General features: G+C 37.6%; 1 protein-coding gene across 1 annotated transcript in view; it reads right to left on the bottom strand.

The window, feature by feature from the left end:
* COMMD10 (COMM domain containing 10) overlaps positions 1 to 17,032 on the bottom strand; it is a gene marked incomplete at its 5' end in the record, with an annotated part of 105,549 nt that extends 88,517 nt beyond the window's left edge. The window contains 4 exons of the mRNA XM_080361955.1: positions 13,412 to 13,567; positions 14,989 to 15,099; positions 16,779 to 16,869; positions 17,001 to 17,032. Of these exons, the coding sequence (XP_080218081.1) occupies positions 13,412 to 13,567; positions 14,989 to 15,099; positions 16,779 to 16,869; positions 17,001 to 17,032 (390 nt within the window). The remainder of the gene's footprint in view (positions 1 to 13,411; positions 13,568 to 14,988; positions 15,100 to 16,778; positions 16,870 to 17,000) is intronic.

Raw genomic sequence — 17,032 nt, 5'->3', positions numbered from 1 at the left:
GGTGAAAGTCACCCTCTGCAAAAATTCCATGCACCCTAAATGTCATGTCAGCTTTCACAGCTTTTCTGATATGAACTTTAAGCACAATCTCCAACCAAATAAAGGACTTCACCAGCCAAAATTAACATTCACAGAATCCACCACTTCCCTCATCACTTACAGCCCGTTATGTTTTTACATACTATTGTCTCTTCCTCTTGTTATTTTCACTACAGTCCCTAGCTTTCACTTTTGACTGCCTATAAACATTACTACAAATTAAAACAAAACTGAGAAGAAATTCAATAAATCAGATAAATATGACAAGTTCCTATATTAGTTGTCAAAAAAATCAAAATAATTCTCCTTTCTCAACTATGTAAAGGTGTTTATCTTAATACCCTTTAATGAGAAATCAAATAAATGTTCTCTGACAGAGATATTCAGGCTAAAAATGTCAGGGAAGAAACAGGTTTATTAGATTCAAAAATGAAAGACTACAGCTTTGAGAATGAACGCAGACTGGACGTCTAGAACAGGCAGGTTGTAGGACTCCAACCTGAAGGACCAATAACGGAGTCAAAGTGACTGAGAAACTCACACTGAAAAAAATACATTGGCGAAGACTTTAATTTGAGAAAATAAAATAACATGGGAATATTGGGAAAAAAGGGAAAAATGAAACTGGAAACAATTTCAGAAAACACATGAGCACCTAAAATGTCTTCCCTAACTCTTCCAACTTCAGCTGTTCAAAACTTCTGGAGCAGGGTCCAGTATTTTTAAGAGAGGAGAGGCAAAAAGGGGTTTAAACGCTCAGTCAGTACCAGAGCAGGGAAAGGGGATACTTTCTTATTTTGAACTGAGATCACACCTCCTGTCTGCCTCTACATCCATGAAGACTGGAAGCTTGTTTTAATTTTAAATGGAAAACTGGAATTTTCATATAAATCACTTGCTTCTAGAAGACTAAACTTTCAGAAGGTCATCTAACATCATAAAGAATCATTACATGAACTATAGAAAATCAGTATTATTTCCCTCAGAACTCACTGATGTAACACAAACAGCTTACTTCCTACCACAACGCAAGCAGGATGACATAATACCATGCAAATCACTATTTCTCTTCCATAGGTAACCCATGATTTGGTACCTATTTGTCCCTTAGAAAGTGCTGTAAGCATTGACCTCAGAGAAAGTGAGAGTAACGATTAGTAAACAAAGCACTGAGCCTGCAGTATGGAAATAATGCTTAGACACATAAAATCAACATGACTGAGGTTTTTATAACCGACAGAGATTTAGACAGTTACAGAAAAGCTGATCATTTTATAGCTCAAATGTAACATATTATGCAGATCTAATTATTTCAATCAGACTCTTGAACTCCATTCTCTTGGCAAGATTTGCAGCTTTGAGAACACCTATCTTTCCCTAAATAGAATAAAATATTATGTACTTCACTTCTGTGTAATACTAAAACATGAAATCACAATCTTCAGCTAATGAGAGAATAATTACATTGTGTTATATTCAGAACACATACACAATTCAGAACACGTGCACAAATGCAATTAATCAGCATTATAGGTTAAATATAATTTAACAAGCCACTATAAATAAACTGGCTTCAGCAAAGCTTGTCAGGATCCTGGCATTTCCTTTATTAGCCTCTGAGACAAACGAGTGTATGCATTTCTACAGGGAGAGAGAAATGCCGATTAGCATTTAGCAAATAGCAAGAATTTTCAAAATTAGAATTTCACCTTAAAGTCTAAGACGTGAAAAAAAACAGTCCTCTAGGCTGAACTCTTGTTAACATGTCTGATGGGCAGAGGATGCAGAAGCAATTCTAAATTAGTAACACTGTTCAGTATTCTATGTTTATAGGTAAAAAAAAGCTTATGAAAGCCCTGGATGGGAAAGGAACACATAGCTTAAGCAAACTAGCATGTGCAATTTTTGAAGTCTACTGCTATTACAAAAAATGTTTTGAGTATTGCCAAAAGGTAACTGGTAAAAAAAGTGGTAATATTATCGCTACATTTGGTAATGTTTGAAAATCAACTATATAATAATTTTTCAACTGTATTATTTCAGTTGGGTACTTCTCCCATCATCAATGGGTTATGTTTTAGTTTGTCTTTTTGTACTGTTTTTTTTAAAGCAACAAAACCTCCTAATAACATGTACCTTTTTAGAGAGCAAAAGGTTTTCCTTACCCTGAAGTTCCTAAGGGGCTGTTGAAGCTTTCCAACATGAGGGATGAGAATTTTAAAGCAAACGGAGCCTGTGGCCCATAGTCAGAATGAAAAGCCAGCAAGAGTAACCTTTAGAGTAACTATGTCACATGCTGCGAAAATTGAGAAGAAGAACATGTACTAAGGAAATTACGGTATGATACTAAATCTTACTCATCTATTTCATAATGTACTCATCAGTTCAGTTGAATTGGCCTCTAGTGACAAGACTAACTTGAGCACAGTTGAAAAGAAGTCTTAACATCCCTCCTGAAAATTCAAACCTTGGCACAAAACTGAGTGCTTCTAATAGTGTAACCTCTTGCGGTATTGGTGGTGCTGAAGGACTTGGTTAATAGAGACATACCTATTCTTGGTTGCCGGCAGCTTCGTATGGCACAGAATGCAGGTTTAGCCTTGCATAGCTGAAAAACAACATCCAAGTCTCCTGACTTTGAGTCAGTACTCAAAGAGGCACTTCAGGGTAGTTTAATACAGTTACTGGTGGTTCATATAGTTACTGTCCCTCACAGGCAGTCTGACTGCTTTGAGGACAGGCTGAAGCACTGTAATTGACTTCATTTTGGTGAGGTTTTTAAAATCTGCAATAGAAATTGCATGCCAAAAAGAACTTCTTACTGACTCAATCTTTACCAATACCATAGAAAATGGTTTTCTGTTAGGCAGAAGCCTATTTCAGATAGTAGGCTATTTCAGATAGTAGGATGGTTACAGTAATACAGAAATTAGATTCATGTACCACCGGTATGTGGGCCCACCCATTTGATTTTCAAGTACTTCAGTCCTTATTTTGAGAGGCCATTCAGTTCAAAATTATATGGTATTTGGGATAACTCAAAATGTTCCTTTACATGGGGTTATGTATTTCATATCCTAAAAAAACAACCAACCAACCAACAACAACAACACACCAACATGCTTGTTTCTTCAACGCTTTTTCTGAAAAAAAATAATAATAATAATATGCAAGTGTAATGGCACTGTTTTTCAGACTTACAGTCTCCTCATCTACTTCTACCAAATGTTGTGTATCTCTTAAGAGCACTGTATCAGTTCACACACAGCAACTACTCTTCAAAGCAAGTTCAGCTTCACTACATCCATGTTGGAGTGCTCATCTAGATAAAAGGCTACTTTAACTCACAGTCTAAAGTAAATATTGACAACTTAAGATTCCAAAGTCTAAACTTCTACTGTTATAGCGTTAAGAGTGAGTAACTAGCACTACACCAGAGTGCGTAATAGGGGGATGAAAACACAGCCTTCAGTCCATTCTTGAGGAAGTAGATTTATGATAGCTGAAGAAATAAGGTTGAAGAACTACCCCTGAGTAGCACTAGTGTAAGCAAAAGTATTACGTACTTTAAAGACAGAGCCTGACAAATTCAGGAAGTGCACTGTACCATGTGTCTGCTTGCAGTAATGGGGAAAGTGAATACCTCAATGCCCCTGGCTACATGAACCTTAGTAAGGAACCTGTCCTGACTCCAAAGGCAACCACAGAAAGAGAAAAATTAAATCCTGTTTTAACAAATGAAATCAGAATTTTCTCTTTTTAACTCAGACGCCAACTCATTTCAGCTGTTTTTCCCTCTAATTTGAGAGGAACAGTCCAAACTTAAAAATATTTCCTGGAACAAACTGAAAGAGCTATTTATGTAATTTAAGGTGTCCATAGTATTACTCTCACCAAAGCTGTTACGAACAATTAATTGAGACATAATAGGATATGAAAGACATCTTCAGCAAATCTTTTTCTCATATTATTACAATACCATATATCACACTGACAAAAACCACTTAAGAATGTATTCCAACTAAAAAAAAATTATAAGGAAATAAATAATAAGAATTTTTCTGGTGCAGATCTTTCACTTAAAATACACATATATCAGTTGTTCTAACCAAATAACCTAGAGGAAAATTACTATGGCTATTCTTTCACTCAATTTAATTCTTGAAAGAGTAACTCCCACAGTTCCTCCACTGAAGAGCAAATACTCCTCATTTCATTGTAGAAAAAGAAAGTCAGAATACTCCTATTTTAAACTTCGGGGGTCCTCTCCCTGCAGCTTTCAACAATAAAATTAGACAAAATGTACTAAGTCATATTTACACAAATTACTAACTTTAAAGAAAGTACTGCAACACAGATGTATGGTTTTAATTAATTAACTATCAGTTGTGTATGGATGGGAGAGGACTAAGGGAGTGTTACATGTTAGGAAAAGCACTAGTATACAAAACAGTACTCTAACTTCAGACCTGTGCAATCACACCAACATAAAACTGTAGCAAACCTTTAAGTCTGCTCTCTACAATTTACAGCCTAGGATGCCAATTCTGCTCTCTGTCAGCACACTTAGCATTGCAGAATCAAAACTCCAAATTACATATGAAAATGTCAATTTTGCCTGCTGTGATGATGAAAATAATTTAGGTAAGAGGCCAACAGAAAGATGACAAAACATGTCTCACTGTGAACTCCTTCAAAAACACTCTCTGTCTGCTTAACAAAAGAATGTTAGTGCAGAGGAGACACCAGCAGGATGAAGGTAAAACTGTACTTAATATAGCAAACAAATATTAAAACAGAATAAAAGGTGCACATTTGTAAGAGGAAGGCAGTGCATGAAAGGCATAATTTGCCAATCATCACAGGCAGGGTCTTCATCACAGAAATATTCTGTAATCGGGAAGAGAGTGTTTCCTTTAAGATAAATCCCAGATCAAACATCAATTTCCTACGGATGGGAAGCTCGAGCACTAGGGGCAGGGGAGATGGCTGCATGAACACACTGACTTCCATTCTTATTGTTGCTACTGCCTTCAGTTGTACTAAGCTGCCCTGGATATCTTTGAAGGAAGTTCTGGATGTTGCAGCTCCTTTTCAACAGGCCTCACCTAACAACTGCTCCATGGGCTAGGAATTCTGCAGTGAAACAGATGGATTTTCACATCAGCTGCATAAATTTTCTGACCACATTTTGAATAGTAATGGAAAAACTTGACGGTATACAGTATTTCAAAATCTTTCCCACTACCGTACAAAAAATATTCAACTTCAACACAATTCAGTATCCCCATTTTATTTTAAATGGATTACTAAGGCATTTTGTGTTTTCAGTGAAAATATGGCAGATTTAAAATCTGTAAGACTCAATTTTTATCCAGAGATATGAGTCACAAATTGAATGACTGGGCAAATCTTACAAATGAAACCCAAGACTCTGAGCAGTCACCACAAAAATGGTACGTAACTATCAACAAAGCCTTACATACATCCACCCATCTGTAAAACAAAGTCAAGATAATAGGTTTTTTTTTGGTTTTTTTTAAAGGCAAGAAAGTCTGTAATTAAAGGCAGTCATAACACATATTCACAGCCAAGTTAGGCAAAGGTCGCAAGGGCAACTACAGTGCCTCTTGCTAAATTTTAAGACCAGAATTTGCAACCTTAATGATAGTTTTGCAGTTTCTCTTAATCAAGGAGTTGTAACAAAAAGAATAAAAAAGAATCACTGGATGGATCTTATCTATCTAGTCACAAGACTAGAATGCAATGTCAAATACAGTCCTGCCTTAATCTTGCAGATATTGAAAGACGATCAGCAAACAAACAAAACAAAGCAAAAAGGAAAGCAGCAATTATGTTTTTCACCAGTAGACAAGAATAATATTCTAGGGTCTGAACTAGTACCATGTGCTATGATTGTATCTTGATTAGACATAGTGGTAATTGTAACATAAGGGCAAGGAAAGTGTTGGATTGGGTCAGGCAGATGGACAGTGAATTTACAGAATCCTGTAAAAAGACTGATCAATTCCCAATGAAAAAATTCTGAAAGTTCAAAAAACAAAAAGGAACTGTTTATGTGGGTTTATATGTTATCCTCAAAAGAAAGCACTGTAAGACCAATAGACTGCTGACAGGCTGGGCCAAAGATGCACTGGAGTGGTTAAACCAAGTGAATGGGATAGAGAGATACTGACGAGAGCCACAGGCCATGAGCTATGTTTGCTCTGCAGCTCTCAGATCCCTCACCACACCTTTCCCTAATGATACCAGGAACTTTCGGAGGCAGAAAGAAAATAAAATGAAGAGAAATAAGCATTTTACCTTCATAAGCTGGGAGTTTCATCTTGTAATTAATGCTAGAAAAAGCAAGAAGAGCAAGCCAAAAAGCTAGTACCTCGGTTACCTCTCAGAGAAGACTTAAATATTAAGAGCATATTAAAAATAGAGACTCAGACTTAACTCTAAAAGGAAAACCTGCACAAGTTATGTACCTAAAGCCATCTTACTTGGTGAATATTTAAGATGAGCTAGCTAGCTTCTTCATCCAAGACTGGCTATCTCCTGAAGAGGTAATTTCCTCTGACTTCCCTTTTTCTCTGCAAGGATAAAGTCCTATTTCTCTTCAGCAAACCTTACTTAGCATATATGCCAGGAAAAAGCTATTTTCAGACTTCTTTGTTCAATATTCAAAACAGAACCCCTCACATCTTTAATCTTTGCATTTAAAAAGGGAAAAGACACACACCAAGAAGTACCAGTGTACTTCAAAAGGGAGGAAACAAAAGAAATAATATGATATGAAATTGGTAGAGCAAGACTAGTGCTAAGAAGCAACAACTTCAAAAGACTTTTCCCTAATTGAAGTTACTGCAGGTTTTCATCTTTACATGTATTTTAACTGATAAGCAGCTAGCTTGAAAGCAAACAGAAAGGAACTATATGACAAACATTAGAAACAGCATTCAAATTTCCACAACCCTAGCATTTAGGGATTCACTTTGTGCAAAAGCAAAAAGTGGTGCTGTGCTCTGTCTCTGGGAAATTTGTGGGCACAGAGCTGTGTAAAAATATGCACCAGTCTATGAGCACTTATATGGAAAAGTCATAGCTGACTGGCTCTTTTATATAGCAGAGAATATATAGCAAGATCCAACTGTGGGAAGATGAAGACAGACAGATTTTAATTAGAGATAAGGCACACATTTTTAAAACCATAAAAAATAACCCAGAAATTACCTGTCATTTCATGCCTTGAAATTACAGCCAGGCTCCCATTTCAAAAGCTTTTTTACACATTGAAGAAAAAATGGCAGTTCGTATTACAGAGGAAGTTACACAAGATAAGCATAATACTCCTTTATAGCCTTAAAATACGCTATTTTGCATGTAGGAACAGAACACATGTTTTAGATGTTTTTAATGTACCTTCTTCCAACCTTTATCGTTTACACTTTCTTGGTAGAAGACTGAAGAGCATAAGAAGGATAGGAAGACACTCATTTAAAAAATCTTAAAGAAGTAATACCTAGAATTGCAAACAATTAAAATACTAACAAAGCAGGATGAGTGGAAGATTAAACAGATTCAGTTGTGCTGTAGCTGACTACGAAAATGAATCTCAGTAGGTATAAAACTGGGTCTTTACTACATCTTTCATTATTTGCATTCTCTTTGCCACTGTATGTGATGGCATCATATAACACAAGCTGGTTCACAATTCATTGTGACAATGCCTACAGGTACAACATCATCTTTGTGACCTCTGTTTGTCACTGTAACAATGACTAGTGGATTAAACACTAACGAGAAACAGAAAGATTCTTTGTTTGAGCTGTATCCCTCCTTATTTTGCGTTTCTTCTGACATCAGAAAAAATTTTTCCCCCATGACACATACATTGCACACCAAATTGCTTCTTTTCTATCCTAACCACCACAAGATGTATGTGTTTCAGAGTATTTCTGTAGATTTGCCAGCATTTAGCAGAGAGAATTTAGCATATTCACATTACATATATACCCCTTAGCAAGAAGTCCAGTTTCCGAGAAAAATGCTTTCAGCATTTCTCCCATATGGCTTCAAACAGGCAGTCAAGATACAGAATTGACAGCTCTTTCAAGAATTTTAGGTATGTAATTTCACTAGTTGCATTCCCACGCATCATTATATTAAGTAAAGCTGTCTGAAGGCTATAAAAAACTTCTTCTGCTTGGCAACTTAGGACTCTTATATTTATTATATATATTTTAAAGATACCTTGAATAGTTTTCCAAAACAAGAAAACTATGAGGCATTTAGCTTGACCTGCCTTTTTAAAACAAGTAGACACAGACTACAAAGAAAGATGCAGAAAACATAATCTAGGGGGAGCAGAAGGAGGAGAAAAGCAACATAACTGATGAAAAATTGCTACAAGAATTCCAAGTGAACCCTACTAAAAAGCTAGCTCTTCTTTGTGGAGAGGAAAAAATACATTTTAATCTGATAAATATGTGTCCTGATTTCTAAATTGATACATTACCAAGCAAAGACTTAAAAACTGGACAAGATTGATATTTCAGATTGACTATTATCATTGTCCTATCATTCTAGAGGCCAAATTAAAAATGTATTCAAAGAAAAATCTGATAGAAATACCATCATTCTAATTGACTAGGATTGTATTCTACAGCAGAAGTAATATCATAAAGGGACTGCCATACAAATAAAGATTCAAAGAACCGATTAATGCAACAGGAGAATATACATCATTAATAACCTTGTGCAGCTGAAGACTGCCTCTAGTTCAGTGAAGAAAAATGAAAATATGAAGTGAGAAAATAAATGCTATTAAACAATACAGCTTCAGTCTAACTATAGTTTTTATTAATTTCTCAAGATGATAATGTCCTATCACTTAAGCAGTCTGCAACAAAAAAATTTCAAATGCCTATGTTCAAAAAAGAACACTTTTTTCTCTAATAATTAGAAATAGTGTTCAATATGCCATAGAGAACTTCACCTAATCAGTATTCTGGGAAATACTTGTTCTGTTGCACTAACAAACTCAGTTTGTCTTGGCACCCCAATGAAGCTATCAGCCAGCTCATAACCACCTACATCTTTTGCACAGAACAAAGAGACCCAGAGCCCACAAAACTATTTTTACCAAGTTGTACCTTACAGGTGAGAAAATAATCTGGTTTAAGAGAAACAACATGTCAATACAAGCAAAATATCTGTAAGAAATTACTTCTTATAGCAACTAGTGGTCTAGACTCCAAATCTGAGCACTGCTGCAAGCCAAAAGATGCAGTGGCCTACTCTCTTGAAAAAAGTGATGAGCAAAATTATTTAGTACTAATTTTGTCTGTAACTTGGTCAATCTTCAGTTCTTCCTTTGATTTGTCCAAAGGCTCCAATGATTGCGTGATGTGCAAACTATACCTCTAAATTAAAAACTGTCAATCATTGTACATTGCCTTGACAGAGAAATGAAAGATTAGTGCCTGGTCCTTCTTGTGTACACTACCTAAAGCAGACTTAGTGGCAGCATTTCAGTACTTCCACAATACACAACTTGTATGCACCATATGCCGGGAGAGACTCAAATTTATTTTGCCACTTGGGTTTTAGTAAAACACTTAAAAATGAAGATAAAATTCCAAATAGATCTTTCTTAATTACATTGCAAACTCCGCCTTGCAGACAGTTTCCCTGAACACCCAATCATGCCAGAACAGAACTATCAGAATCTCAGTAATACTAATCATGACCCTGATTCTGCACTAGGATCCAAACGAGCAATGCCATACATACACACATTAAAGCCATTATAAAGAAAATCGAGAGTTGATAAGTGTACAGAAAGGCACATGGAAAGTGAAAGCATAAAACACTCACACATACTCTGAATTCTAAATTAATATGATGAAGCCCTGAACACCACCTGAAAAGCTCAGTAAAAGCCACTACCAAATATGGAGTACGAAAGAAAAAAATCTGTCTTCATAGCATCATATAATAGTTTGGGTTCGAAGGAACCTTTGAAGGTCATCTAGTCCAACCCTCCTGCTGTGGGCACGAACATCTTTCAATAGATTGTGTTGTTCAAATCCCCGTTCAATCTGACCTTGAACACCTCCAGGGTTGGGGCATCCACAGCTTCACTGGGCAGCCTGTGCCAGTGCCTCACCACTCTCATAATAAAAAATTTCTTCCTTATATCCAACCTAAACCTACTAACCTTTGGTTTAACACTATTGCCCCTTGTTCTGCTGCTGCTACAGGCCCCAGAAAAAGATCTCTCTCCATCTTTCTTATGAGCCTCCTTTAAGTACTGAACAGCTGCCACAAGGTCTCCCCAGGGCTTTCTCCAGGCTGAACAACCCCAGCTCTCTCAGCCTGTCCTCACAGCAGAGCTGTTCCAGCCCTCTGATCATTTCTGTGGCCTCTTCTGGTCTTTCCTGTGCTGAGGGCTCCAGAGCTGGACCTAGAACTCCAGGTGGGGTCTCAACAGAGTGAAGTAGAGGGGCAGAATCACCTCCCTTGACCTGCTGGCAACGCTTCTTTTGATGGAGTCCAAGATACAATTGGCCTTCTGGACTGTAAGAGCACATTGATGGCTCATGTCCAATTTTTCATCCAGCAGTACCCCCAGGTCCTTCTCTGCAAGGCTGCTCTCAATTTCTTTGTCCCCCAGCCTGTGTTGCTGCTGGGGATTGCCCCAACCCAGGAGCAGGACATTGCACTTGGCCTTGTTGAACTTCTTCCTGTCTTCAAGAAGGAGGCTCTGTCTGAACACAGGAAACACTTTTGCACTTTGAGGATGACCAAGCACTGGTACAGGTTGCCCAGAGATGTGGTGGAGTCTCCATCCTTAGAGATGTTCAAAAGCTGTATGGACACAGTGCTGGGCAACTGACTCAGCTGGCCCCACTTGAGCAGGGTGGATGGACCAGATGATCTCCAGTGGTTGCTTCCAACCTCCGCCAATCTATGATTCTGCAATTATGTTGCTGATAAGTATGACAACAGAACAGTCATACTCTTTCTATTTACCTAATATTGCTTCTGTGAGAGAAGTGAACAACGCAAATCATTAACTTACGCATGGCCATGTAAATAAGCACTTCTGTATTTACAATGGAAAAAGTTGATATAATATGTAAATAAATCTAAAAACCTAAATCGTAAATCTAATCTAAAAAACCCCACTCTGATCTAAGTATTTTTCAAGATTCTAACATTAATTAGAGAGGTTGATGAAAGTTATAGAAAGATAATATAGCAAATAATGATGGGATCATGCAGTCATCAGCAGCACTTAAAAGACATTACAAGAAGATTCATAAAATTATAAGGAGATGGCAAGTTCTTCCATTATCCCATGCAATTTTTAAAATATTTTACCTCTCTGTGCCTTGTTAGCAGAATAAATACTTTATTTAGCAATTAGTTCTGTCAATTAAAGTCTATGGGATTAAGATGTTCTCAAAAAAAACTGAGAAAGTAAATTCAAGTTTTACACTTACACCCAAACTGATACTCAATTTGTTATCCAGGCTAGGAAAAAAGGAAGGGAAATTATGCTTTAAGCACATGTAGAGGCACACATCTAAACCTGCTCTCACACTAAAAAGCAAGAAAGTTGCACTACGATATTTTGACAGCTGCTTTTCTGCAAGCTTAATTGCAAATGACAGCTTCAAACTACTTTACATGGGATGTAATACACTAGCAAAATGTCGCCGCATTATATGAGATCATGCTGAAGTCATAAAGAATCTCCAAAATCATAAGATATGCCAGAAGTATTGTATGTTGCAGGGCTCACTAAACTGAAGACAAGAAACATGGCAATGTCATCCCCAAACTAGGCCACAGAAGGACCACAACTGTGTATGGTGCAAGCTCCAAATAAAAGAGGATCAAAGGTGTTTCTATTAGTTTCTCATATGCTGAAGACTCAGTAGAAATATATGTATTAGAGCATAACTGGTCTGAAGAAAATTCTCAGACAGCTGCTGTATAGGTTATCTTCAGAATTGCCTTCCATTCTGCACACATTTACTGCATTCTGAAAAGTTAGCCTTTTTAACCTTCCATGATGTCACCTGGCTTTCAAATTACTCCCCTCCTTCAATGGACAGGCATACCTGCTTACATACTCAATGTATCGCTGACCATATAAACTTCGGGACTTGTACGCTTGGCACTGGTAAATATTATCATCTCAAAAAGACAGAAACCCAAAATGCCTTGTTCAATTCAAATTTTTTTTGCATATGTACATCATCAGTCATTTACCTGGCTGGGTTTGTGAGTTACCCTAATTTTGCATATGAAAATTCTACAAGTTTTGTGTCTAAAATTACCCAGTTTTACAGAGGATCAAGTTAAAAGAATTTTGAAAAATCACCTGTGATGCAATTCTGAATATCTTTAGTCTGCTCCACAGACCTATCTTGTCTTCTCAAAATGTGCATTTTACACCTAAATAAAATCCTAGGTTTATTTAGGTGTAAACCTGCTGGTATAAATTATGTTGTTCTGTTCTGTCAGTGTGTCACGTGTACCGTATGTAGAAAATCTATTTTCTATGTATATTTTACTAATCAAATCAGAAAGTAACAAACTGAATCTTATCCAAACAAGATATACAGCAATGATAAAAATAAAGCAAGAATAACTAAGTCAGTGTTCCACAATTATTCTGAACCATTTGATCCTGGCTGACACTTACGTGTTCTGCATACATCTTCTAACGCAGTTGAAGGCTTATTATGAATCAACAGAAGGATGTTATTATACCTTCTTATAGATATAGATATTTATGCCTAAAGACACAATGAGACTTCCACAGCATTTGCGAAAGTTTTCACTGGTAACAGGCACACATGAAGCAAGATTATTATGCCATTGTAGGAAAGTATTTCAAAATCATAATAAGCATCACACAAAATGCACCATCCAACCAGCTTACAAAAAAGGTGGCAGAAGCTCAGATACACTTTAAGTATCAAGAATCAACAGGCTCATGAGCTAAACCACTACAAGTGTCATGAGCTTGTTTTACCCTTGCCCTACTGTAAAGCATATTCACACGTATCTCCATGTAGGTTGCACTGCTAACAGCGCACATATAGTCAGGTTCCAACAGTTACAGCAGCTCAGTGAACGTGTAGTAGCTCTTGAAGACTATGGAATTCCACTGCCCCAATCACATTTATCTACAATCTGATAAGTACCCTTTTATTTTCCAGTACCTTGGCTTGTCACAAACTTTGTATCTTAGTTTAAGCCCCTTGCTTTAAAACAAAACTACACAGCTTTACTCTCTATCAAAAACAAACGAACAAACAAAAAAACCCCAACACCACAACATTACCTTCTGAGGGGTCAAAACCCTCTGCCTGAACTTTTCAATTGTATCTTGACCTGCAGCTGCCCATGCGCTGGCAAATGCTTCAGTTTTGTCTTGATCCAGGTGAATGCTTTGCAGCTGTTGTTGCAATGAAGCAGGCTTCAAATTATGATAGACTGCCTGTTAAAAGGAAAAATAACCGCTGTTGTTGAGTACTGCTCTACGAGTGTTGCCAGATATACTCTACCACAGATGGTCAGCATGTTCACACAGGATTTTTACTAGCAATTGTATTGTGGGACTGCAAGCATCCTGTTCATCTTAACCCTCTGGCTGAGAAGACAGAAAAGTTTAACTACCTCAATTGTGTCTCAAAATACAATAACATAACAATACAACTGACTCTTCTCAAAACAGGAAAATCATGAAAAAATGCCTACACAAGCTAGATTTGAGTGTACGTATGTGTTTCTACTGTACATAATGCCAAAGCAGCTACCACTGGGAAGAAAAAACACACATACAAAACCAAAAAAAACTCGTAAAACTGGGCTTTGAAGTTAATTGTGATAATGAAGAAAGGACAACTTTTCGAAATTCACACTGCTCAAGCAAGACTGAACTACAAGATAATGTTCTGAAAAGACAGGAGTAGTCTGCCAAAAAAAGGTTAGATATAACCTCCATATTAGCATCACTTTTTGTGGTAAACATTCTATGTATAATATTATGCCACTTTCCACTTTCAAAATAGGACTCTACCTGCACCAGGGAAGGGAAAAAATTAAAAAGGAACAATCCATGTGCCAAAGACCATGCAGCAGATTTACTGTCTATTATGCGTCCATAAGCCAAAGGGCTGTTAAATAAGTTATGCTTTCACAGGACAGACAGCTATTCTAAAAAGTGTAGCTATCTGCAGGAATACAGAAGAATCCTCATAAAACATGTATTCCATCTGGGACTCTTCTTTGGGCAGATTCGCTTTTGGGCAGGTTTCGCTTTGATATTTTGGTGGATAGAAGCCATTTGCTTGCTTGCTTTCTAATGTTGTAAAATGTGTTAACTAAGGGAACTAATCACAAAAACTTTCCCTGTTTATAAGACACTTAGCTCTACACCATGCAGTCACCTCATTCAGACATGAAAACTACATCAGGTGCACCTGTTCAACTAAGTACAGACTGCTGCTGTGCATGAAAATTTTCCATAACTGACGCTTCATGTAACCTAAGCAGTGCCAAATAATGCCATCTAATATTTTGCTTACAGGAATTAAAGTAATGCATGGCTGGCTTGCTTCCAATGAATAAGAGGAAAGACTACATCACGTAATTACCAACACTTTTCTTAGTGCCATGCAGAGCTTGCTTCCACCACGTACTTTTACATTAACTGGAACTCTCCACAAATGCAATGAGGCCAAAGCAAATCAGGAAGGCATTCAAACAAAAGCAATAAAACCATGCCTCCAAAACATACATCATATATTAGAGATACATGTTTTCGCTACCTCCTTTTTAACGTGACTTTTTTATCTCTGAAATTTAGAATCGGATAAAAAATATATTTATCACTTCATAAGGACAGAAACAAGGTACCTGTTCCAAAATGAATGATATAGTTTCAAGAACTAGATGAAGATCTTGCTTTTCCAATGAAAAAGCTATTTGAAGTTTTTCTTCCTCCTCTTCACTGAAGCTACTTTCACCCTGAAGCACAAAAATGGTTAGTGGTAACATTCCATTTAGCAACTGAGAACGCACTTCCTCAATACAAAAACTTTCTCCCCATTTTTAGAAACATAGTGGCTGCCCAGTTGTTTCTAAATAGAAATAACAAAGTAAAGCTCTTTTCCAACAGAAAAATGCAATGCAATTCTTCTCACTGAAAATCAAAATGAAAAGCCATGAGAATTTACCAGGATTACTTGAAACACATCACAAGAAAATGCTTTCTCTTTGTACCTGAGGGTCACTAAATAATTTTATTTTTTTTTTAACTATCAGATCATCTCCAACAACCTTTTATAAATAAAAATAAGGAAAGTACAAAGTGTGTTACTTGAATCAGACCCCAAAGAAAACAAAATGCAAAACTGCAGTGAAGTTAATTACATATGCTTCTTTCACTCTGGATACTCTTCTGAAAACCACCCATGCTGTTTTAAGGAAATAAAGGCCTAATGTATGCTTTTTTTAAAAGCCAGATTTGAATCTACAGCCTACTATATTACTGAAGATTACTGAGAACGTGCTGTATGTTTAAAATACAGCAGTTATATTTATTATACTAGAGCAAATTAAACAGTAAATTAAATGTAGATATTGCCATCTTTTAAAATGTAATTACTAAAAAATCTATGCGACAGACATTAAAACACCATATTTAAACCACTTAGTAATCCAGAACTGCAAAGCAAAACAAAAAAGCAATTGAGCTGTCAGAATAAACAAAACGAGGCAATTACACAAAAACGTCAACGATGGTAATGTCTGTAAGGAGAATATCAAAACGGAAACATTATTTGAACCATTAGCTGTTAAAAGGAAATTAAGAGCTCTGAGTATGTGCTTTGTTAACGCAAATAAGTTTATTCAAAGTTTCCAGCAATTTAACATGCCCTCGAGTTAGATACTTCGGAAAGGACAGCTGAACAATTCATTAGGTTAATTGAGTGGGCTAAATCAAAAAGACCACTTCAACTCATATAAATGCTGGTTAAAACTCTAAAGAGCTACAGAACTACTATTGAGTATTTTAAAAAAAAAAAGGTCGGTGACATTTTCCAGTAGCCAATGACTCGATATTCACGCAAAACAACTAAGAAAACCCTTTGCAATAACAGAAGCATCCATGCTAGTGATTTTAGTAGGAATAAAACCAGCAAGGAAATCAAATAATCAAAGCAATCCTTACAGTCTCAGAATTACAACTTTTAATATATTTGTATTTTCTACGCATGCTGCTCCCAACCTGTAATATTTTAACTTTTAGTTTAGTGTGTTCAGAAAACAAATTCTATATTTTTTTAATGTTTTTTTTTTTCTAAACATGAAGCAAGGGAATGAACAAAACCTGACACTTAAAGAAACTCAACAAAACAATTTCTGGTTTAGCACTTATCTGACCGTTTCCCCTGCAGTATTTAGTGCCAAGGTTAGATTTAGCGTCTATTTGACTTTGTGGCACTGCGTGATAAAACACAACTAGTGATTTTACTTGTTCGCTATCCATCCCGTCCCGCCCGGCGGGACCCGCCCCTGCCCCGGCCCGGCGCCGTTCCGCGCGGGCCAACCCGCCGCTTCCGCCGCGCCCACCCGGCGGGCACAGCTGCCCGTGCAGCGCGGCGCCCGCGGGCACCTTGCGCCCCGCCGCCCGCCCCGCCGACCTTCAGGTGCAGCTTCTGCAGGAGGCGGGAGAGCAGCCGCGGGAACCGGCCCGAGTCCACGGCGTTCAGCAGCGACACGGCCCGGCGGATGCTGCGCGGAAAGAGAGGAGGCGGTCAGGGGGACCTAGGCCCCGCCGCGCCCCGGCACCGCGGCCAGGCCCTGCCGGGCCGGCCCTGTGGCGGCAGGAGCGGGAGCGGCGCTGCCGCCGGGGCAGCAGGTACCTGTCACTCTCCGGGACGACCGGCGCCGCCAT

The sequence above is a fragment of the Nesoenas mayeri genome, assembly GCF_963082525.1.
Source record: "Nesoenas mayeri genome assembly, chromosome: Z".
Lineage (NCBI taxonomy): Eukaryota > Metazoa > Chordata > Aves > Columbiformes > Columbidae > Nesoenas > Nesoenas mayeri.
Note: the sequence above shows the minus strand (reverse complement) of the source record. Positions and strands in the feature narration are given on the sequence as shown.